Consider the following 24,177-nt stretch of genomic DNA (forward strand, 5'->3'; position numbering starts at 1 on the left):
CTGCTCCCACAGCAGTATTCAAGTAAATACACACGTACTCCAGAGCCTAAACCGCCTAGACGTCGAGTTTATGCAGTACTGCTTTAGATGAAGTGGGATTTGGATAAGACTCATTTCTTCATCATGATAACTCGTGCAATAGCAACACTTGCCCACTCGCGACATTTGTGCGCAGTGGGGCAGTGGGCACTGCAGAGGCAATAGAAGGTAAGGAGCTCGGGGTGGGGAAAATCAAGGCTTCTCATTGGCTGCAGTTTAGTTAGTCAGACATTCCTGATAACTGGCTGCATTTTATTATTCATCACATCATACGAATTGAAAAATGCGTTTGGATAAATCACAGTCGAAGAAAGAGATGTGGAATGAATGCAAGAATGTCAATGGCTAATAATAATAAATTAAATCATGAATTCGGAGGTTTAGGACCCTTAAGAAGATAATAGAGAACGAATTGTGGGTTGCGTCACGGCAAGCAATTGAGCGTACTAACCAGGAAAGCGCAATTTTTTCAAACGTACTAACCAAATACTTTACCTGTATTTTGTTCGGATGGTACCGGGACCGGGAGAAATCGCCGTACTAAGGAGGAAAACGTACTAAGGAGGAACGTACTAACCAAGTTATATGTGTAACTGTATATGTAATAATAATTATATTTTATTGTATGTAACATGAAAAGTCACCTAAAATTGATGCTTGCCCTTTTGTAATGTAAGGAAACTCATGACTGGTATAAAGAACAGAAGAAGGGGTTTTTTTGTTGGGGATGTTGAATGCTGGAATCTTGTAACAATCCTGTTGGAAAAATATACGATTCCATTGCTAATGTGAGCCCTTCTTTTCTTGCATTAGAAGCAGCATCAGGTTCCTCAGCCTGCACCATCCAGTCTCCTGCAAAACCTGACTTCTGTTGCCTCTTCATCTACTAGGAGGCTTGTTACCTTTGGCAACAATACTGGGAGTCCAGAAAAGGCAGCCCAGATTCCTACGAGCAATGCTACCACCCCGATGGTCGTTGGAGGAACATTCCAATCAAATCAGGTTCAGTATGATTTCATCTGACTTTGTATTTTAAAATAAATATTTGAATCATTAATCATTTATTGTGGTAAATATGCGAGAGTTGATGTAAAAAAATCACCAATAAATTATCTGCTGGGAGCACTATGTGCGAGATTCTAGTATTGATGCATCGTGGCAGTAATCAAAGGAAAAATTAGCCTGAAACTCAGTGAAGTCAATGGAAAATTTGTTGTAGTGTTTGGTTGATTTTGAATGAAACGGATATTTAGTAATTTTGGAACGCATATTGTCATTGTCATACTTGTAAGTGTTTAATGTACTTTTGAAAGTATAATACCAATTGCCGAAATTCATTGTTCGACACCTTTTGGGGGATTCATAGGCTGAAAAAATTCAGTGGGCGAGAATCGGAGAGGCGTGAAACACGATTATATTGCTCTCGTGTAACTTGATATTTTTTCGAAGCTAATTGTAAGGTCTTTGTAGTACGATCCCTGCATGAGCTGGGACCTTTTTTTTTGTTTCGGAGTGGAGGAAAGCTTCTGAGGGGGGGAGGCGAGTGCTGAATGGGGGGGGAAGCGGATCTTGGGAAATGCGCTAATGTAACTATCCCATGGCTTCTCCATCTCTCTTCTTCTATCTCTCAGCTTCTCCATATAGTATTTCAATCTCCTGGGGAAGATTCAAACTGTGTCTTTCATTATTAGCCACAAATAACACGTTGTAAACACTTTGTCTCATTTTCGTCAAACGATGGATGCAGGAAAATTATACTACGGAAGCGGAATCTTCAAAGGATCAATGCGGGAAAACGATACTTCGGGGAACGATGGATGCGGGAAAAAATTACATTGTCGTTATGGAACTTATTTTGGGACCAGGAGCGGCGAACGATGAATGCGGGAAAATGATAGATCTGTATTACGTTTGAAGGGGGTGCACTCTGCGGAGGGAGATTTCACTCAATGCAATGCAATTGGTGGTTCTGTATCGATTTATGTCAGAGTTAATGGTAATTTATGGAGCATTTACTGTGTACCTTAGGGTGTTGCTTATTTTTTATTTTTTTTCTCACACTTTTCATCTACGTCTACATCTACATAATACCCTATAAGCCGCCTAAAAGGTGTGTGGCAGGGGGTGTTAGGACACCAACCGTTAACAAATAAAAAGGAAGTGCTCTATTATGTTCAATATCAAAGATTTCCCCCGATTTCACTAAATACTGTACCTTTAACTTATTTTTTTTTTTAACCCTTACTAACCCAGAGCTGCTTCTGGGAGAAATTAAATGTCAAGCCTTATAATTTTGATAAAGTGAAAATTCAGTACTGAATCATAATTGTGGCAGCTACATATACCGCCATTAAACTTTACACGTGTAAGTAATGAGGAAGTGCTCAGAAGAGCGGGAGGAAAGAAAAGGCTTCTAAAAACCTCAAGCAGAAGACGGGACAACTTAGTTGGCCTCATTATGAGGCACGATGGCCTGATGAAGATTATTGTAGAAGGACAGGTGGAAGGGAAGAAGGGCAAGGGATGGCCCCGAATGAGTTGCAAAGGACAGGTTATAAAGGGTGTAAAAGAGAAGAGATACGTCGGTATGAAAAGGAAAGCGGATAAGAGAGAGGAATGGAGAGCTGCGACAATACACCAATCTTAGGATTGTTGAGTAATGATGATGATGGTAAATGTTTACTGCACAAAAGATCATGTAGTTTAAATCTTTCCTGAATAGAGATCAAAATTTGTGCATTTTGAGATAATGCTTGAAAGCAACATAAGGTTGTAATGTGTTAAATCTTATGTGTTAATGATCTGAAGGGCATGTTCCTCATTAAGTTCCAAACATTTTCACAGTCGAGTGCATGGACTCGTCGTTGCGCTGGGAAAATATGTGCTGAGTCACCTCGATTTGGGCCCAAAACCCACACCATCACTTTGCTGCATTTTGAGCTCTTCCCTTAAGTGGGTTGGTGTCCTCTCGCGAAGAACTTCCGAAAAATTTTGCACTCAAAAGATTTCCCTGTGTTGACGTCTTTATCTCAATCCCTCAACTTGATATCTATATTTTTTTGCATCGCTCAGTGTTGGTTTGTTAATCTCCTAGCGTCGGCAGCTGTTAAGCCAAGACGGTGGTCTTAGGAATTTGTTGGTAATCCCAGCTTCTATAAAACTTCATGGCCCGAGGGATTTTATTCTAAGCGAGTGCTATTCACGGAGTGGATTTTTAAATGCAGTTCCCTCACCGCGAGGAAAGTTGTACATGGTAACATTCGCAGAAATATCTCTTATCTTCGTAAAGTATGGAGAGGGAAGAACGTATAAACAATGGAAATGTTTATGAGGGATAAACATGTGCGGCATTACTAAAAATAAATTTTATATGATAAAATATTGAAATTGATTAATTTCTTACGTGTAGAACCACAATGTATTTTGCAATAATCTGAAGTCTTTTGATAGGTTAACACTTTCAATGCTGACCATGTAAAACTCAAAATCGTCCCCCGGTACAGCTGTCGTTTTTTCATGCAAAATGCATGCATGGATGCCAAAAGAGCTGGCAAAAATAATTAAACAATTTTCTTGGCTCTAATTTGTTAGCTATGAACTTTTTTATTTATGACATGATATCACGTCACCCGCACAGCGGGATATAAACGTGATGCGGGTTGCATACGGTCGGCTTTTTCCCAGCGCCACCGTTTTCTTTCAATTTTTTTTTCTGCGCTATGTATCCAAAAAAATAAGAGCAAAATGAATTTGTAATGTGCTACTGGTATCGCCATTGGTATTTTGCCACTGCCATAGGGAAATTTTTGGTTTAGATGGATGTAATGCAAGTTATAAGTACAAGGAATTGCTGTGAACAGCTGTTTGATTGGGATGGTAACTCTGAGCAAGATATTTTGGCATATTCCTTGTACTAATAATCTAAAGTGTTGGGGTAGGGTTCTTTAATATTGAATAATTTCTACATTTTCTTCTCAAGCTACCTTTCTCGTCACAAATTCCATAACTCGGGGCACGCAGAGCCCAAGTGAAATAAGCCAATATGGCCGATATACTACTTCATTCATTCACACAGCGCCTTAAGCGCAAACATCTATCAAACACTATCGTTCAAAACGCATGTTCCTGTCTCTTTCCTACTATCGTGTGAGTGTGTACCTTTCCTTTCATCCTTGTGTCCTCGTCCATTCCTTCCCTTGGTGAGTGGTGAGCTGCCCCAGTGCCATCTATTGGTTACTCTCGTGGGCCACAGCAAAGGGAGTTTTCTGTGTGTAAACCCCCCCCGAAATCATGGTAAATCTAAGCGTCCTGGTAGCGCAACTGGTAGAGCACCTGGCCGGCAACCAGGAGGTTCTGGGTTCGAGTCCCAGTCAGGCCGCATTTTTACCCTCTGATTTCTGGCTATTTTCCATCTACCACAGCACACTTGTCCTCGTCCTTTTTCCATTATATGTTCCTATCCCTTTCTTTCCTTACCTCTGAATTTATATGTATATAATATATGTATATAATATATGTATATATATATAAAGTCTTGAGGAAAGCGCACTACGCGATAGTATAAATATGTAACGGACAAAATAAACACTAATAAAAACATAGGAACACATAGAAAAGGACACTCACAAAAAAACGTTCAAACGTTTCAGCGGGTTGACCCGCTATCGTCAGTGCTGAAGGTGAACTGCTGCAGGCGGATCCTCCAGAAGCTCTCCTTGGTGAAGTAGTGGGGGTGGAAGAAGGGGAAGGGGAGAGGGGGGGAAGGGAGGGTAGGGTTTCCTTTGACTATTAGTGGGCAATGTTTAGCCCGGGCGTTTCAAACGCCTTTTCAACCCAAATATGTGCCATTTCCCTCGTTCTCACCTCGATGATGGTTGCCTTTTCTGGCAGAATTTCAATGATGGTTAGGGAAAAACATTTATCGAAAGAACTATTGTGTGAGGCAGTGTGAATGGGGATGGGTTCATGAAAGGGGGGGGTTTTGCAGGAGTGCCTGTGGTTGTTCATTCGGATGGATATGGGTGTGGTGCATTCTCCTATGTAGTACGAGGGGCAAAAATTACAAAGCAGCTTGTAGACAACGTTGAAGGAAGTACAAGACGGTATGGAGGAGGATCTATTGATGACAGGTGAAGTGGTGGGGCGTAGCAGAGGGCAGCACTTGCAACGAGGGCGGTTGCATGGAGTAAGGGAGGAGAGTGGGGGGAGTGTGTGCCAGAGGAGGGGGCGGGTGGATTTTAAAATATTACCTAAGTTAGGTGCTCTTCTGTAGGCAATGGAGGGGCAGGATGGAAGAAGAGCAGCTGTGGTTTTGTTATTGCTGATGATGAGGTACAGATCTTTTAATATTTTTTTAATTTTTTGAGTGCCAGGGAAGAATGTGGTGGTGAGATTGAGTTTACTGGTTTGTACTTTTTTGGTGCGTGGGGTATATTGTTCGGAGGGAGAGAGTATTTTCTTTTTAAGTAGGGATTCTGGATACTCTCGTTTGAGGAGAGCATGGTGGAGGTTCTGTGTGGCTCTTTGAAGAGATGGTGAATTGTTGCAGATGCGATGGGCGCGGACTGAGAGGGAGTAGGGGATTGCGTGTTTGGTGTGAGGTGGATGGCAACTGGTGTAGTGCAGGTATAGTTCATGGTTGGTGGGTTTTTTGTGGATGGAGGTGCTGAAGATATTGTTTTCAAGGTGGATGTTTATGTCAAGGAAGGTAAGGGAGGAAGCAGAAATTGATGAAGTGAAAGAAACGGATGAGGTGGAGTTGAGGGATGCAATGAAAGTGTCAAGCGAATCACGCCCATGGGCCCATAGTAAAAAAATGTCGTCGATGAATCGGACCCACAGGAGAGGCTTGAGGGTTTGGGAATTTAGAAAGGAGCTTTCCAGGTGGCCCATGTAGAGGTTTGCATAGGCTGGGGCCATTCTGGTTCTCATCGGGACTCCTCACTTTGGCAGGTAGATGGTGTCGTTGAAATTGAAGGCGTTTTTGTTAAGAATTAGTTCAGTTAATTGGATGATGAAGTTGGTGGAGGGAGAGTGAGGCTGAGGGCGTTGGGCAAGAAAATAGTTGAGGGCATTGAGGCCTTCGTGGTGGGGAATAGAAGTATAGAGTGAAACGACGTCAATTGTCGCCATTAGGAGATTGGTACCAGTAGGGATAGGGGTTGAGTTAAGTATGCTTAGGAAATGATAGGAGTATTTTATGAAAGATGGAAGGGTGGTGACAAGAGGTTGCAAGTAGTGATCTAGAAGGGCTGATATTCTTTCGGTTGGGGAATTGCGAAGGAAAAGTACACACTCACACGATAGCAGGAAAGAGACAGGAACATGCGTTTCGGCTCTGATTTCTGGCTTTTTTCCATCTACCACAGCACCGTTGTCCTCGTCCTTTTTCTATTCCATGTTCCTATCCCTTTCTTTCCTTACCTGTGAATTTATTTGTATGTTTGCGCTTAAGGCGCCGTGTGAATGAATGAAGTAGTGTATCGGCCATATTGGCTTATTTCACTTGGGCTCTGCGTGCCCCGAAACGCATGTTCCTGTCTCTTTCCTGCTATCGTGTGAGTGTGTACTTTTCCTTTCATCCTTGTGTCCTCGTCCATTCCTTCCGTTGGTGAGTGGTGCCCCAGTGCCATCTATTGGTTACTCTGGTGGGCCATAGCAAAGGGAGTTTTCTGTGTATAAACCCCCGCCGAAATCATGGTAAATCTAAGCGTCCTGGTAGCGCAACTGGTAGAGCACCTGGCCGGCAACCAGGAGGTTCTGGGTTCGAGTCCCAGTCAGGCCGCATTTTTACCCTCTGATTTCTGGCTTTTTTCCATCTACCACAGCACCGTTGTCCTCGTCCTTTTTCTATTCTCTATTCCATGTTCCTATCCCTTTCTTTCCTTACCTGTGAATTTATTTGTATGTTTGCGCTTAAGGCGCCGTGTGAATGAATGAAGTAGTATATATATATTTATATATATATATCATAAAAAACCCTAGGATGGGCAGTATCAGAACACACAATAAAGAATAGAAACTCACACTCACTAGATAACTAAATTTTCGGTGGCATTACCACCTTCCTCGGAGTTAGGAAAAGACTGTCACAGTCTTTTCCTAACTCCGAGGAAGGTGGTAATGCCACCGAAAATTTAGTTATCTAGTGAGTGAGAGTTTCTATTCTTTATTGTGCGTTCTGATACTGCCCATCCTAGGGTTTTTTATGATATTTACCTCGCCGAGGAACATTTCGAAGTGTTATATATGTATTTATATTTCCACGTAATTTAATCGCATTTATAATAAATATACTGTTTCTTCGGCAATTCTGAAAAGAAACGTTCATACGAACTTCGTTATTACGAAACCCCGGTTTTTCGGTCCCGTGAACTTCGTAATAACGAGAGTCTACTGTATTTTCTGACGGTGTATTTGGATGTATCATGATGTGCACCACTCCTGCTGGCTGTTCTAAGGTTGGAGGGGGTACGGAGATGAAGCGAGGGGTGATAGTAAGATTTAGTCGGTCCGCTTGTAAGAACTAGGAATAGCTTTTTTGGGAGTGTCATCGGCACATCAAAAAGATGAGGAAAGATTTTGCTGATACGTGTCATTGGGGTATAGACTCCTTTGCCGAAATAAAAATGGATGAGGAAACAGAAAGAATCAACCCATAACTTCCTCATTAATATCTTCTGAACTCAAGCCAATAACATATTTTTGCAATAATATGTGACCGAGTTAAAAAGTAATACATAAAAACTGGAACTAGGTAATATTATTTGCAAGCAAACATCTCACAAGTAATCTTCATTTAGGCCATGTATCGCAGTTCTTACTACGACTATTGTGAGAAAATCTGAAAATGATGTAAATTTTTACTGCAATAATATTTTTTCATTTGGTGCATAATAATAATACACCCATGTCTCGTATAGCGCAATTTCGATTAGCGCAATTTCGATATAGCGCAAATACGTTCCTCGGGGAAACATTGCAACGCAGTGTAGCCTAATCAAAACTCTTGAACGCTCTCGTGATAAAACGTGAACTTGCGCGAAGTACAAACGAAATTTCTATCATTTTACGCATATTAATGTTATTGCTTGCCTCAAAGCTTCTTTTTTGTTTATATATTAATCGAAATCTATTGCTGTGCAATGGCCAAAAGTATTACTCGTCATTGGGTCCAGATAGCCGGCTTACCGAAGTAATTTATCTCGTCTCTTTAACAGAATGATAATAAATAATTTAGATCGTTAATTAAGCGTGAGGCTAGTGGAAATGATTTTTTTTCAGCAATACGGTTTGAGACGTATTTTTGCCGTCATAGGTTATCGGGCGATTGACTTCCAGGTAGAGTGTCTACGCCGTCTACGCTGAAGCCTTCAAGGTCATCGGTATTCACGGGGGAGAAATGGAGCGGTGGCCGAGTTGCGCATGAATAGCATCAACACATATAAGGGTCCGCTATAGAGTCTCAAACACAATGGCTTCGTTCCCTCCCCGCAGTCTTAGGCCTTCTGCGTCTCAGGAATACAGTTCAGCAGTGGAAGGTGATTTAGATAGAGCCATACAGAGTAAAAACCAAGAGAATATGGCAAAAAATAGGAATGCGTGTAGAAAAATCAAGAATTTATCAATAAAAACTATAAACCTAGAAGAGGAATTGAAAGAGGTCAATTGCTTTGAAAATGGAGAGCGTCAAAGCGATATTGCGTGGAAGTTTAAACGTACGATGCCTTATTCAGAATAAAGACGAAGTTAAAACATCAGTGACCTCAGCCGCACCAACTTCAACCAAGCGGTCTACACATACGGAAAGTTCATAGAGAATCAGTACAAAAAGACGGGAGTGGTAATCGCTCAGAGACATTTAGTGAAAGCTCCGGTTGGTTCCAGCATTTAAACGGCAAGCAGGTATTTTCAGTGCGGCGATATCAGGTGAATATGCAAGTGTTGATAGCGCAGTCACCGCAACATTTTCTGATGAACTCCAAGCTGTGATTGAAAGTGGCTCCTTTCCCCCTCAACTAGTTTTTAGTGTTGACGAGACGATATTGTTTTGGAAAAGAATGCAATCTCGTTCATTCATTTTCAGGGAAGGAAAACCTGGGTCAGGTTTCAAGGCATTTAAAGACTGTTTCACGTAGCTGCTAATGACTCGGAGGACTTCAAATTAAAATTATTTATCATTCATAAACTCCGCTAGCTATGAAATGGCATTCAAAGTAGCATTTTCCTGTCATTTCGATGAGCGACAAAAGGGCCTGGGTGACACAATAGTTGTTTTTAGACTAGTTTGAAAAATCGTCAACTGCCGGCAACGCATTACGATCCCCTGAGATAGCAGATGTTAGCCCACCCGCACGACAGGAGGGAATTTCAAAAGCACGTAAGAATTTTTTTTAACGTGAATAAAAGTCTTTGAATGCGTGCATACTATCTTTAAAGATGTTTTAAACTATAAAAGTTTATATAAATAATGTTTTCTAAGGCTTTTTATGGGAATATAGATGTTTTAGAGGAAATTCAATACCCAAGACCTATCCTACCAGGAACGCATCCCTATCTTCCCAATGATAAAACGCTCTCGTATAACGCAAATTCGTATAGCGCAAAGACCCCGAGGAACGCATCCCTTGCGCTATACGAGACATGGGTGTAAGTTGAGTCCTCGTTTAACGGCACTTACCGTTCCTGAAAAATGTGACGATAAACAAAATGATGTTAATCGAAGCATAATATGTATCCCATAATCATAATCATAATTTATTCAACATTAAACATAATACAATGTAATAGTCTTCGTCAAAGAAAAACTAAAGCTAGAATATACAATTTAGAGTATTGCTCTCCAGAAATTCATTGAGTGAATAGAAAGCTTGTGTCACTATCCACGAGTGAAGAACACCTTTAAACTTTCTTAAAGTACAATTTCTTGCCTCTTGAGGTAAGTGGTTGAACATGCAAAGTTTAACATGGTCAAAAGAATTTTTTGTAGTTGACAGCCTACAGTGGGGCTGTAACAGATTATTTTTGAGCCTTGTGTTGTAATGGTGGACATCAGCACCAGTTTTATGGCTGTCAAAGTTCACTTTTACATTATTTCTACAAAACATTGAATATTAAACATTTAAATATATATATAGACCGTACAATGTCATAATCCCTTGCTGCCTGAATAGTGGTTTGCAGTGTTTCCTTACGTTAGAATTGGTAATAATCCTACTGGCTCTTTTCTGTAAAATGAATAACTCTTTAGAGGAGGAAGAATGGCCCCAAACCTCAATGCCATAGGAGAGGTGGCAGTGAAAAATGGCAAAGTAAACTGCTCGAAGATGTTCGGCAGGAATGATTGTTTTCAGTTTTCTAAGGAGGAATATGGCTTTTGATAACTTAGCAGTTGTAGAGGATGTATGACAATCCCATATTAGTCTGCAGTCAAGGTCAAAGCCCAGTAGCTTTAAATTTCTAGTGTGGTACAGAGTAGGGCTTAAGGAGAACACCATTTGTCGGGTTTTATTTGCGTTGAAGGCAAGCCTGTTCGCTGAGAACCATTCTTCGGCCACTGAAAGGATAACATCCGAAGGATAGGTGGGGTCATTTAGGTCATGTATCAGAGTAGTGTCGTCAGCATATAATACTGACGTGCAAGGAAGATGGTGTGGGAGATCATTTATCAAAATTAAAAATAAAAGAGGACCGAGGACTGATCCTTGTGGTATACCATGTGTTACGTTAACAGGGGCAGACAGTGAATTATTCACTTGAACACATTGTGAGCGGATTGTTAAGTAGGACTCCATGAGTTTTAATTCAGTATTGTTGATACCATAATATTGTAATTTTCTAAGGAGTAGTGGATGGGAAACACAATCAAAAGCTTTAGAAAGGTCACAAGCTGTTAGAGAGGATCTATTTTCAAAAGCCTCCAGTAAGTTGTCGACCACATATTTGATGGCAGAAGATGTAGAACGACCTGACGAAAGCCATATTGAGAGGGTGTAAATAGATTATTATCGTGAAAATGATTGTAGAGCTGAAATTTAATGACTTTTTCAATTATCTTACCAAAAACAGGAATGATAGAAATTGGGCGGTAATTTGCTGGTGAGGTTCTATCACCTTTTTTATGAATAGGGACTATTTTCGATATCTTGAGTTTTTTTGGGAATGAGCCTGACTGAAAGCAAGTATTGCAGATTATTGCAAGGGGTTCACTGAGTACATCTGCTAATTGTATGATAAGGTTGGCAGATAATCCATAAATGTCGGTGCAGTTTGATTTTCTGAAGCTTTTGATAGTTTTAAAAATGTCAGTGGGAGTAACCCACTGCCATTTGAATGCAGGTGCGGTTACAGGGAGTTCTCTAAGAAGGTCAGTGGCATCAGCAGATGGGCTCTTTAAAGAGGAGATGATGAGATTGATTGAGTCAATGAAATGCTTGTTCAGGCTTTCAGAACAGAAAGGGAGTTCTGAATTGAGATGTTTAGAGCCAGTTTCAGAATTAATAACTTTCCAGGCTGCCTTTACTTTATTGTCAGCCTTATTAATTAGAGTACCATTTGCCATAATTTTTGACTGATTTATTTTATTTATGTACTCCTTCTTATGAAGAAGCCAGGCCTTCTTGTCCTCAATATTGCGAGAGTGACTATATTTGGAGTGAAGTTGGATTACTACAGATCGTAAATGAGATAATTCCTTAGTAAACCACTTATTACTGGGCTTTTTACCTTTAGTTTTGAACATAAGTCTTTTGGGGGAACAGTTTTCAAAGAGCAATATGAAATTCTCAAAAAAACAAGTGAAGTTATCATTGCCATTTTGATATTGAAGGAGCGAAAACCAGGTGACATTGGACAATAGAGATTTTTAAATTTTCACCACCAATCGGAGAAATATGCCGAGTAAATGTAGGAAGATGGGTCTTACATACGGGTTCAGAAACTCTTCTTTCAGTGGTAAATCTGAAGTCCAAGGCTAGGTGATCTGACAACCCTAAGTCAGTCACGTTGACATTATTAGAAGAGGCAGGTAAGCTTGTGATTATATTGTCAAGGCAAGAGCTGGCTCTTGTGGGCTCTCTGTTTGCACAGTGCAAATTGAAGGACATGAGCAGAGCAATGAGGGAGTTTGTCTCTCTTGTGTCAAATCGAATATCGACATTTAGGTCACCACATACAATTATAACCTTACCAAACTTATAGAGAGTAACTATATGCATAAGAAACAATGTAAAAAGTGAATATCGGCTCCTAGACCTCACAATTCCTATGCGAAAAAATTTTAGCGTTTAATATCTGGGCATTTTTTACAATGGGAATGCCAAGCTATGGCATAAATACGAGTTCCTGTCTTCATCGACGACAATAGCAGCGCTGACGTAAATCGTTCTCCATTGTTGTATCTTCCCTCATTTGCTTTTCGGCTTCGCTATGGTGGTCGCCTGGGCGAGAGTTGCCTGGGCATCATCATCGCTTAAACATCGTCGCAGTTACAGGAACCAAAATTATTGTGAACACGGCAAAAAAAGTGACGACAAAAACTCCGAGTTCTACACGGAAAAATTCCTTGAAATCACTTTTTAGGTTCCTGAAAACCATTATGTCAAGTAAAACCTTAGCACCTACCTAAGAATTCATTTAGCAGGAAATTTGCTAATACCGTAATCGCAATTAACAATAAACACACCGTTTTACACTTCGTTTAGGGCGCCTTCACACTACGCTGCTGAGCAGCGCCAAAAAATGTAGTAGCTCGGCAGTGCGTTTGCTGCGGGACTGCTCAGCAGCGTAGTACCGCCGCAGAGCAGCGCCGCAGCAAATTATTCTAGGTTGGACTTCAGTGTTTGTCCAGTGTCGTAATGGACGTTGACCAAGATGTGTTGCTCCTTGCACTGCTGATAACCACCGACGAAAGAGAACGAAAAAACAGAAGACGCGAAGATGGTGGGTTCGTGATATCCTCTCGTCGCGAGTGGAAAAGGGGCTTCACCATACCTTGCACAAGGACCTAGAAGAAGACGAAGAAATTTTTTTCGCGTTTTTCCAGTTGAGGAGAACAACTTTCCAGGAACTCTTGGAGCGCGTTGGGCCAAATCTGAAAAAAGAAGACACCACATTCCGAATCTCCATTACTCCAGAGGAAAGACTCGCCGTGACTTTGAGGTAATAAAAACAAAATTTTATTCAATTTTTTAATTTTTGGAATTACAATTTTTTGAGGTATACAAAAATTACTAAGAGGGATCCCAAAACCTGAGGTATAAAAATGCTCAAAGAATTCGTTATACTTAAAAAGTAAAGGTATTGCCTTCGAGAATCAGAATTACAGTAGAATATCTGGTAGCTCTGCTCTTATTGGGTAATATTTTAACACGTATACATGTAAAGAATACAAATTATTTATGCATAGTCCGTGCATTTAGCTGAAATCGTTGTCAGATATCACACTTTCCGGTGAATTAGCTGTAGAATTATTTGACATCTGTAGAGGACTTTGTGCTTGCGACACTGTTTTGCAATCTATGGGTACAGGGACGGCAACGGTGACATTTCTATCAACGTTGTTCATGATTGACTGCGTTGAACAGGGCTGCTGTTGACTACTGTTGTTGTGAGAGTGGGAAGTAGTCTGATGTCCACTGTATTGAGAGTAGGCATTAGATGGATACGGTGTAGATATGTTTGATGGTGGAAGGTGTTCGAATGTTGTGGATGGAGCTCTCGCAGTCTTGCATTTGAAATAATGGACATAAATATTGATTTTACTTCCAGCTTTACATGCTCTGGCAGTTTTTTCAATTCTGGGACTAGAGACAAGATGAACAGACGATCCTTGTCATTGAGATCCTGCTGTTTCTGCATGGATTGGTTTTTTAATGTGTGAAGAAGTAGATCATCTGAATCTGATATTTTGTTTGGTGGATTGTTTTTGCGCCTTTGAATTGGAGCTTCAACTTCACGTGTATGTGGGGTGCATGATTGGTCCTGCGATGAATCGCTAACTTCGTTGTCGAGGCTGCTGTCCGTAATTTTTATGGTGGTTTGCAGAAACTTAAGCTGTTCAAAATAGATGTATGATTTACATCCCACGGCTCCACTTCCCGAACGCGTCTCTTGTTTTCTTTTCGCGACTTCCCTGGAGAAAGAGTCTCGCAGGTGCTTCCATTTTCGTTGGAGCGCTGAAGCTGAAAAATAAACAGTCGATTAACACGTTCAGGGTGGCATGACCCACCGGTGGGTCATGGCTGGCCTATCCCCGTGGGCGGCATGACCTACCGGTGGGTCATGCGTTTCTAAGCTCTATGGGCGGCATGACCCACCGGTGGTCACGTTTCCCATGCGAATTAAAGGAGCTTCTGGCCACGTACGCCCATGAGGACGGACTTATTACGTTCTTCATCGCCCATCAAGGTGTTTTTAGTAAACTTTTTACTGATGCCAAACCGAACTTTTTGCCTAGAGAAAGATAGCAAGTAAAATGACGGGCAATGATGTAAAGATTCAGTATTTGATGTTGTATTTGCATTTGTGCGTGAAATATTTTCAATATTTGTTTAACTAATCGGAAAGATATTCAAATGAACTCGATCATCGGTAATCAACTTCCATAATTTTATGAAATACGTAATTCTTGCATTGCGGGTTGCCTATCTGTCGATTATAGGGTTTTTAAAAAATTCTAGTTGTGTTGCGTACGAAGTCCTCATTCATATCAATTCCATAGGCAGTTTTATGAAGTTTATTCAGTAATAAAAAAAATAAAGAATATTGCAGTCATATTGAAGGTAGACGAGAGCTACATATAGTTGATTCGTTATTGAGCCATTATTTTCTATGACACGGCAATCTCTAGACGTAAATTTTATGTTTTGCATCGTCTATATCGAAATATAAATCAAGTGGGTTTGGCTTTATTTACATTTTACGACGAAGATAGGTTAACTAAAATATTCCTACTATTTACGTGGCATTATGCATCGCTAGAAATGCTTTTTCCGTTTTCAATAAGACTGTAAGATGGCCCTACATGGACGATTACCTTCCTTGATTACACGTTGAAATACTACTACACTCACCGTTTCAATTACATGGGTTTCACATATCGTAGATGTTCCACTTCCGTAGGTATTTAGAGGGTAGCACACACCGGAAAATTATTTAGATCGAAAACAAAAATGGAGAAAACATTTCAAAACTATAATAAATGTCATTTTCAGTTTGGATATCCTAATTGGGTCAATGGAAACAATTTTCTAAATGGGGAATACAAATGAGCACAACGAAAATTTGCCGAATCTCAAATATAATTTCAAACTATTTTCAATATAATCATTTATTTACATTATTTTCGACATATTCACTTATTTTCTTTGACAATGTCAATGGTGAATTTTGTTGAAACAATCCAAGCACATTGTAGGGTGTCCATCACATTCCCCACAAAATGTGTTCACTTTTTTTTTGCCCTCTTGCTTGCCTCTTTCGTTCCCTTTTCTTTACGTATTCTCTCGTAACAATTGAGGCTTCTCTTCCTACTTATCCTTGCAGTACCTTCATATTTACTTAGGTTGTGTAAGGACTTCCACTTCTTCGAAGCTGGAACATCTCCCCCAGCCACATCGCTAAAGACGACATCTTCTTTCAATAATCCATCAATAACTTTCTCTCGAAAATTCAGCATTTCTATTTTTTTTATTTTGGCCATAATTATTATATAAAACCCATGAATTCACCATGCATGTCCCAAGAAGCACATCTAATGCCAGTTTCTTATACCACTTGAGAGATCGTCTGATGCAACTATAATAAGCAGACATTTGGTCGGAAATGTCTACCCCCTTTTTTGCGCTATTGTAGACTATGATGGCTTTTGGTTTCATTATTTCCCCTCGCTTAGATTTCGACGTGGTTGGTTGCAAAATCTCACCAAGGTCAGGATTAGAGGATATCATCATAAGTGGTCTTTTGTCCTGTCATTTCATCATTCTAACACCTTTTCCATTTTGCCTTGCAATAATTTCCCCCTTTTTCAACTTTTTTTGACGAACCTCTGGTGGATTACCTTTCCGATTCGCCCGCATTGTGCCGCAAACATAGGTCTCCCTACCGAAAAGGTCTTCAGCTAGACCCATACTTGTTTAAAAATTATCAATGTACAATGTCCGCTCAGTATCAAAAAGTCCCTCCATCAGTTGCAGTACAACTTTGTGTCAATGTCCAACCTTCTCCTTCGTGTTTGGCACTTCACTTTCCCCAGAGTACACTTGCAAACTATGCGTGAATGAGTCAGGGCTACACAGTTTGAAGCATTTTATTCCATATTTATGAGACTTTCCACGCAGGTACTGCCTAAAATGTAATCGACCTCTCCAAGGTACCATCTGTACCATTGGTGCAGTGTCCCCATTCATCGGAGCGTGATAACGCGACATGCTCTTCCTCATCAGGTGAATCTTCTCCAATTTCGTCCTCTGAATATGAAGATTCAATGTCTTCTTCGAAATCGGATGGAATGCATGAATCATCGGAGTCAGAACTAAATTGAGATGCATCTGAGTCAGCCATCTCCTCTAATTTTTCTTTGCCACTAATAACACAAAAATCACTGCTCCACAAAGACAAGGAAATTAGACTCGTATATCTAGTGGCACTCGTTTATTAGCCAATACTGAAAGTTCTTCTCTCACTGCAAGAAAAATTTTGTCGCCATTGTACATGTAAGGCCCTTCGCTCGGCTCGACTAATTTGAAACTCGACGTGTGGATTGCGTTGTTGCGACAAGGCCACTATGTGAGAAGCAATACCGCACAAGATTAGTCAAAAACGAAACTGTCGGGGGATTAGCCTCCTAAGGGTTACTTGCAACACCCAATTGTGGGTAAGCTTGCGATAATAACTGCACCCACGAGTGGGTCTGCCTGCAATAAAACTGTAAGCAAAGCTTCACCTATGCCAATAATAATTTGGTTTCTTATCCGCAGACTATGGAAATAATAGATTCAAAGGTTCCACCCCAACCACCACCCATCTCTTAGGAGGCGTGAGGTTGGGTGCGAAATATCGTCAGCCCTAGCCTTTTCTAAGCGCCGGATAAGTGCGGTTAGGCCCGTCTTGAGTCTAAGAAATCTCATGGAACGTCCACCCTGAAAGGCGATAGAAGGAGAAAGCCATTTTTTCGTATCGTGTGCTACGGACTGAGCGGTCGGTCGCCAGCGTCACAAAGGTAGAGGTTTTCCCGGTTGTTTTGTGGATAATCATTTTCGCGACTTTCTGAAAGCATAGAACCTCTAACAATGACAGCAGAAACGAGATGTCTGATTTCCTCCCTCTGCAATTTGCTCTCAAAGCAATAAATAGAAAGAGTCTAATGAAGGCTCAGAAGATAAATTCGAAACAGTTGCAAAAAAACTATGAAACACTGAATTTTTTCCGATACTTATTATTGAATGCTTTCATTCTGGGCTTATAAGAAGAGTAAATAAATTATTTCATCGTTTTCATATCTAAAAGCACGTCTTATTTGTTCATTTTGAAGGTATTTACATGACAGTAAATAAATATCGAAGAAAAAAAAACGTGTAATACGTTGTTGCATATGCAAAAGGGGATTAATTAATAGCCAGATATTGCATTCTGGACTTATAGTAATAGTAAGTGTATAAATTATTTCATTGTTTCCATTTTGTACATTTTGAAGGTATTTTTAGGTGACAATAAATAATTACAAAAGAAAATATAACGAGTAATGCGTGGTTGCATATGCAAAAGGGGATTAATTAATTACTAAATATCGGTGCATAGGTTTTCCAAAATTTATTGCAATTCATCATTTTCAACTATACCAAAGAAGTGTGCATTAATTTTAATATGATTGGATCAATTTAATGTTTACGAAAATTGACGCCCACGGGGAAGAAACGGCAAATTTCACGATAGCCGCGAATGTGTTAATTACTTTTAATTCTTTTAATCCCCTGGTTCTCATACAAAAAAAAGATGTCGATTAGACGTAAAAATTTTTATTTTCCCCAAATCGGTTATATTTTAAGAAAATGTGCACAGAATTCACTTAAACATAGCGTAGATATTATGGCGAATTGGCTTCACTTGACCAATCTTTAAAATAAGTAAAATGCCCTGGAGACGAAAACCGACTCGCTTTTCGAAACGTCGGCATCAGTGGGGACGTAGCTGTTCTTAAAGTGAGATTTTTTTACTATTTTCAGGTACCTAGGAACAGGTTGCTCGACGGCCGATCTTCACCTCACCTATCGCATTGGCTACTCAACAATATCTAATAGTATTCGCGAGGTGTGTAAAGTACTGTGGACAGTTATGAAGGACGCCTGTTTTCCTCAATTAACTGAAGACATCCTTTTACAAGTGGCCCAGGGATTTAAGAATTGAGCCAATCTTCCAAATTGTGTGGGAGCTATAGATGGAAAGCAGGTCCGAATCATAAAGCCCGAGAACAGTGGATCGCTTCACTATAACTACAAACATTTCTTTTCTATTGTGCTGCTAGCTGTGTGCAATTCAAGCTACAAATTTATGTTCATCGACGTGGGTGCATACGGAAATCTTCGGATTCTTCAGTTTTTAAGAACTCTATTCTGTTTAAGAAATTGTGAAATAATGAAATCAAAATTCCCGAAAGTCACCCATTGCCAGGGCAAACAGATTCAAGCCCGTACGTTATGGTTGGAGACGAAGCATTTGGATTATCAAGATTCATACTCCGCCCCTACGCTGGACACTTTTTGCCACCAAAGAAACGAGTGTTTAACTATCACCTATCGCGAGCTAGGCGATACATTGAATGCTCCTTCGGAATATTATCTAACAAATGGCGAATATTGCATGGACCTCTGGATGTTGGAGAAGACCTATCCACTGATATTGTTAAGGCTTGCTGCCTCCTACACAATTTTGTATGTGAAAAGGACGGATATCGGTTTGCGGATTCTTTGACTGTGCAGGGATTTGGTGAAATGGCAGAGAATGCAACACAGGTTGGAGGAAACATCAACAGTATCAGAGACAGATTTGCCGATTATTTTATGAGCGAAGTGCCTTGGCAATTTCAGAAAATTTAAACCAAATATGTTGAAAAGAAAAACCCCTCATGTTGAGTACCTATGGTCTAAATGAAAGCAAAAATTTAAGCCAACCATAAAAAAATATAAGAAACATGTTTCTAATATAAAGAAGCAGATATATATACTGAAGCACAAGGATAGTTGTCTAATCTGTAAAGGGTATCTATTGTCTATATGTAGTTTACAATATCCAATAAAATATTTTGGTTTGCTTACCTATGTCTTTTTTTCTGTCAGCGTTTTGCAGTCGAAGTTCACGGTGATTTCCTTCATCACGGTCTCCCTAGCGTTCCTTTTGGCCACTCTGTCACTGTAGGAAGCATGGAAAGAATTCCAAAGCGCTGGTTGATTTTCAATACTTGTTATGAAGCGTTCAGCATCAATGCTTTCTACACCTGTTTCCATTTTAATTAAAACGCGAGGCAGCGACAACTTCTCCCAGAACACTCACTGGTGCATCAACTGGCGACCGACCGTACGACCTGGATTTGTCGACCAGACTGGTAAAATTTTTGCCTGACCTGGGTTTCTAAGTTATCTTGTCTAAAAACTTTTACAAAAGTGTTTATGCTACAAATTAGTTTCAATTTTTACTTATACATTTCTTGTGTTGTATTTTTCAAAAGAAAGAATTTGAAATGAAAGCATTTTCCAATTGTATACACTATACCCCCCAAAGTAACGTATCCTTGTTGCCCAACTTGACACCCTGACTGCCCCCCTCTGGCCAATAATCCTGGCTACGGCCCTGCATGCTGCGGTGCTGCTGTGGTGGCATAGTGTGAAGGGCAACAGAGCCACTAGCGGTCGCCGCTGGTGGCTACTAGTAGCCGCTAGCAGCAGGTCGCGGTATAGTGTGAAGGCTCACATTGCTCTCAATGTATTTCCATCTGCAGCGCCGCTTAGCGGCGCTGCTCAGAGGCGTAGTGTGAAGGCGGCCTTAGACTGACTGTATTACCGCCCACAAAACGAACAACCTGCAACGCCTGCCGCTTCGCGTTTTTTTCTCGTGCGAAATTTAACAGCCTTGACGTTATCGCGAAGCGAAGGTGCGATAAATGAATGACGGTCTCGAAATTTTCGTGAAGTTATCACGAAATGACGTTAAACAGGGTGACGTACAACGAGAACTCACTGTAATATATTTATTACACCGTTGGCATATACATGCATGGTTTCGTCAAAAGCATACAGATGGGACAAAGACATAAGTTACAATGTTTCAGGTACATATACAACAATATACCACATAATTCCTTAATTATTTAGTTTGAATTTCAATTTTAAAAGCAATACACAAAGATACACCATAATTATTTAACAAAAGTATAATCATTTGAAAAGTCTTTTATATCATAATAGCATTTATTAATTAGTAACTCTTTGACTCTCCTTTTCAACGCATCAGGAGAGTTAATAGCTAGAATGCTGTTAGGTAGTTCATTGTTAAGTTTTGAGGCGGAGTAGTGAGCTCGTTTTGCAAGTAGGGAATATGAATGCTGACTAGTGTGTATGTCATTTTTGGAGCGGGTGGAGTGTTCATGGAATACGGAGTTAAGTGGAAATTTATCAGGATTTTCTTTGACAAAACAAACACGGGATAGGATATAGATACAGGGCAGAGTCAGTATACAGGCTTTGGTAAATAGCGGTTTTCCTGGGGTACGGATAAAATCAGGGCCCAGCTGTGAAGAAGCAAGAATTAAGAAAGGAGTGCGACAAGGCTGTACATTGTCACCCGTAATTTTCAACGTTTACATTGAGAAAGCCATCAATGAAATCAAAGAAAAGGAATTGGGAGTGAAATCCATGGAGAAAAAATTAGCATGCTAAGATTTGCCGATGACATAGCCGTTATAGCAGAAACAGAGAAGGATTTGAAAAATATTCTGGCTAATATGGGTAGGGTAATGAGCAGATATCAACTGAAAATAAGCACGAAGAAAACCAAGATCTTAGTATGCAGCAGAAGAGAAGAAGTCAAGACCAACATTAAAAAAGGGGAGGCAAAAACTGATAGAGGTGGATGAATTCTGTTATTTGGGAAGCAAGATAACTAGTGACGGGAGAAGCAAGAAAGACATTATCAGCAGAATAGCCCAGGCGAAGAGAGCATTCCACCAAAAGAGAGACCTGCTTACAGCGGGAAACTTAAATATGGAAGTAAAGAAACAATTCATAAGAACCTACATCTGGAGTATGCTCCTATACGGAAGTTAGGCATGGACAATGACCGCAGCAGAGAAAGCAAGGATAGAGGCCTTTGAAATGTGGTGCTACAGAAGAATGATGAAAATCAAATGGATTGACCGAGTTAGTAACGAGGAAGTCCTAAGAAGGGTAGGAGAGAAGAGAAGCCTCATGAAAACTTTAATAAGAAGACGGAACAACCTTATAGGCCACATCTTGAGACATGATGGCCTGATGAAGACAATCTTCGAAGGGCAAGTGGAAAGCAAGAATGGAAAAGGAAGACCTCGGACAAAATATATGGAACAAGTAAAGAGAGATGTGAATGAGAAGAATTACGTAGGTGTGAAAAGATTAGCTGATAGGAGAACTGAGTGGAGAGCTGCGTCAAACCAATCCTAGGATTGTTGACCAGTGATGATGACGGATTGGGACATGGAACATGGCTTTAACAGCTTGTTTCTGGGCAGAGAATGCTTTGCTGGCTATACTTGAATTTCCCCAGAACATAATGCCATACGAAATATATGATTGCACTTTCTCATAGTATATCATTTTTAGTATGTCAATGGACACAACAGGAGCTAGCTTTCGAACCATGAAGAAACCAACGTATATTTTTTTCACAATTTCAAGAACATGGGGAGACCAGTCCAGGTTTTCTGTTATATGGAGGCCCAAGAACTTAATGGCGGTTGCCTTGTTTAAACGAGAGACATTGTTGCCTGTTAAAAGATTACTTTTTTTTGTAGTTTTTACTTATAAATTGTATGAGCTGTTTTTTTTCTTTGTTTACTACAAGATTGCTACTTTTGCACCATTGGTGCATTTAATGTATGGTGGTGTTGGTGTATACAATTAATTTATTTAGGGAATCAGCTGAGACAATGGCAGATGTATCAGCTGCATAAAGGGTGGTTTTGCAGTGTGATAGGTGATTTGGGAGGTCATTTATAAAGAGGAGGAACAATAGAGGTCCTAATATGGATCCTTGGGGGACACCGGAGTTTTTGATTAGAGGATAAGATTCAGTAGTTTGTGTCCTGTAGGAGTCCCTGTAAGAGTAATTCACAATTTGTTTTTTGTCACTTAGATATGATATAATCCACTCAAGTGCTATTCCAGAAATTCCTACATTTTGAAGTTTGTATTTTAAAATGTTATGATCTATGAGATCAAAAGCTTTGCTCAAATAAAAAAATATGCCTGCAGTGAGAAGTTTACTATTTAAGCTATGGAGAGCATTGTTTAAGAGCTCGTAGGTCGCAGAGCTGGTTGATTTTCCTATTTGGAAGCCATGGTGATTTTCAGTTATGATTTTATGCAATTTCAAGTAGTTGAATACCCAAATATGAAACAATTTCTCAATTATTTCGGAGAATACAGATATGACAGCTATTGGTCTATAGTTATCTGTATTTTCACGTGTCCCTTTTTTTAGGAACAGGAGTCACAAGAGTGTATTTGAGGATTGATGGTAACTGTCCACTTAAAAAAGAGGAATTTACCACGTCAGCCAAAGGTAAAGCAATAGTGTGAGAGACAGCTTTAACAACATGCATTGGGATGCCATCAATCCCTGAGGAGAATTTGTTTTGAAAGGAATTGATTATCTTTACAATTTCAGCAGGGTAAGTTGGGTATAGAAACATTGCGTGAGGTGAAAGAACTTGGTTTATAATGAAACACTTACTTGCAATTTTCCACAAAAATAAAATTTTTTTACGACTCGAGTTTCGATGATACTACATCATTTTCAAGTAACAACTTGATGTAGTATCATCGAAACTCGAGTCGTAGTAAAATTTTATTTTTGTGGAAAATTGCAAGTAAGTGTTTCATTATGAATCAATTCCACTCCATCTCGCTTGATTCCTCGAATTTTAAACTTGGTTTATGTTTGATGGGGCATTAGCTGGATTGGGATTGGAGGAAATTGAGCAGAAATGGTGATTAAACATATTTGCTATTTCTTCATAGTCGGACTCAGTGATTCCATTGAAGGTTATAGTGGTTGAGTCATGAGTTAAGTCATTAGTTGTATCAGAGGCTTTTGTAAAGTGATTGATGACGTTCCAAGTAGATTTGACAATATTACCTGAGCTACTAATGTAGTTCTCAGCTATAGCCTTTTTGTTGTTGAATAAGAGGGCTCTGAATTCTTTACGATCCTTCAAATAAGTCTGGTGAGAAATTGCATCACCAAATTTACTTTGAAAATGAAGCTCACGAACCTTCTTAGACAGAGCAGTAAGTTCTGGGGAGTTTATCTTGAATTTGTCCCCTGGTTTTTATAACTTTATCCTTTTCATGGGGAAAGCAGCATTAAATGGCATCTGAAATATATTTAAAAAGGCACTAAACTTTTTATCACTATCTTCGGCTTGAAACACTGCACTCCAAGTTTCTTGCATTATCATTGTGGAAAACTACATAATATATTCACTGGAGAACATTCTCCTATAAGTATACTTATATATATATATATATACTGGATTGTGATTCATTAAGGATAGCTTGAAATTAATGGCCACATGAAGTTCACAATGGTCAGATAAGCCTGTTTTAAAAGGTTTACACTTGTGGCGCATCGTCCGCCACAATGTAGAGTTGGACCAGTGGATAAGTGTCCGCCTACTAATCGGACGGCGCGCGTTCGAGTCCTGGCGCCGGCCGGTATTTTTTCCTATATCTTTTCAGGAATTCTAGAAGGTTCGAGGAAGATTCGGCGCGGCGTTCCAGAATATTCGCCGCATGTATATAAGCTAGCCATCTGGGCTACCCAGTTCAGTTCTGTATTGTCAAGTCACAATAAACGCCTCTCCGCAGATAACCGAAGTGTGTTATTTAGCGT

The 24,177-nt window shown here is 39.9% G+C and overlaps 1 protein-coding gene across 2 annotated transcripts in view; it reads left to right on the forward strand.

The window, feature by feature from the left end:
* Positions 1-19,348, forward strand: part of LOC124168893 — a 116,796-nt gene extending 97,448 nt beyond the window's left edge. The window contains exons 8-10 of one of the 2 annotated variants that reach the window (XM_046547270.1): positions 853-1,041; positions 13,082-13,197; positions 18,261-19,348. In XM_046547270.1, the coding sequence (XP_046403226.1) occupies positions 853-1,041; positions 13,082-13,197; positions 18,261-18,441 (486 nt within the window). In that variant the 3' untranslated portion in view covers positions 18,442-19,348. The remainder of the gene's footprint in view (positions 1-852; positions 1,042-13,081; positions 13,198-18,260) is intronic. The other variant, XM_046547271.1, reaches the window with a different exon arrangement.
* Positions 19,349-24,177: the final 4,829 nt, after the last annotated feature.

Source organism: Ischnura elegans, chromosome 12, assembly GCF_921293095.1.
Source record: "Ischnura elegans chromosome 12, ioIscEleg1.1, whole genome shotgun sequence".
Lineage (NCBI taxonomy): Eukaryota > Metazoa > Arthropoda > Insecta > Odonata > Coenagrionidae > Ischnura > Ischnura elegans.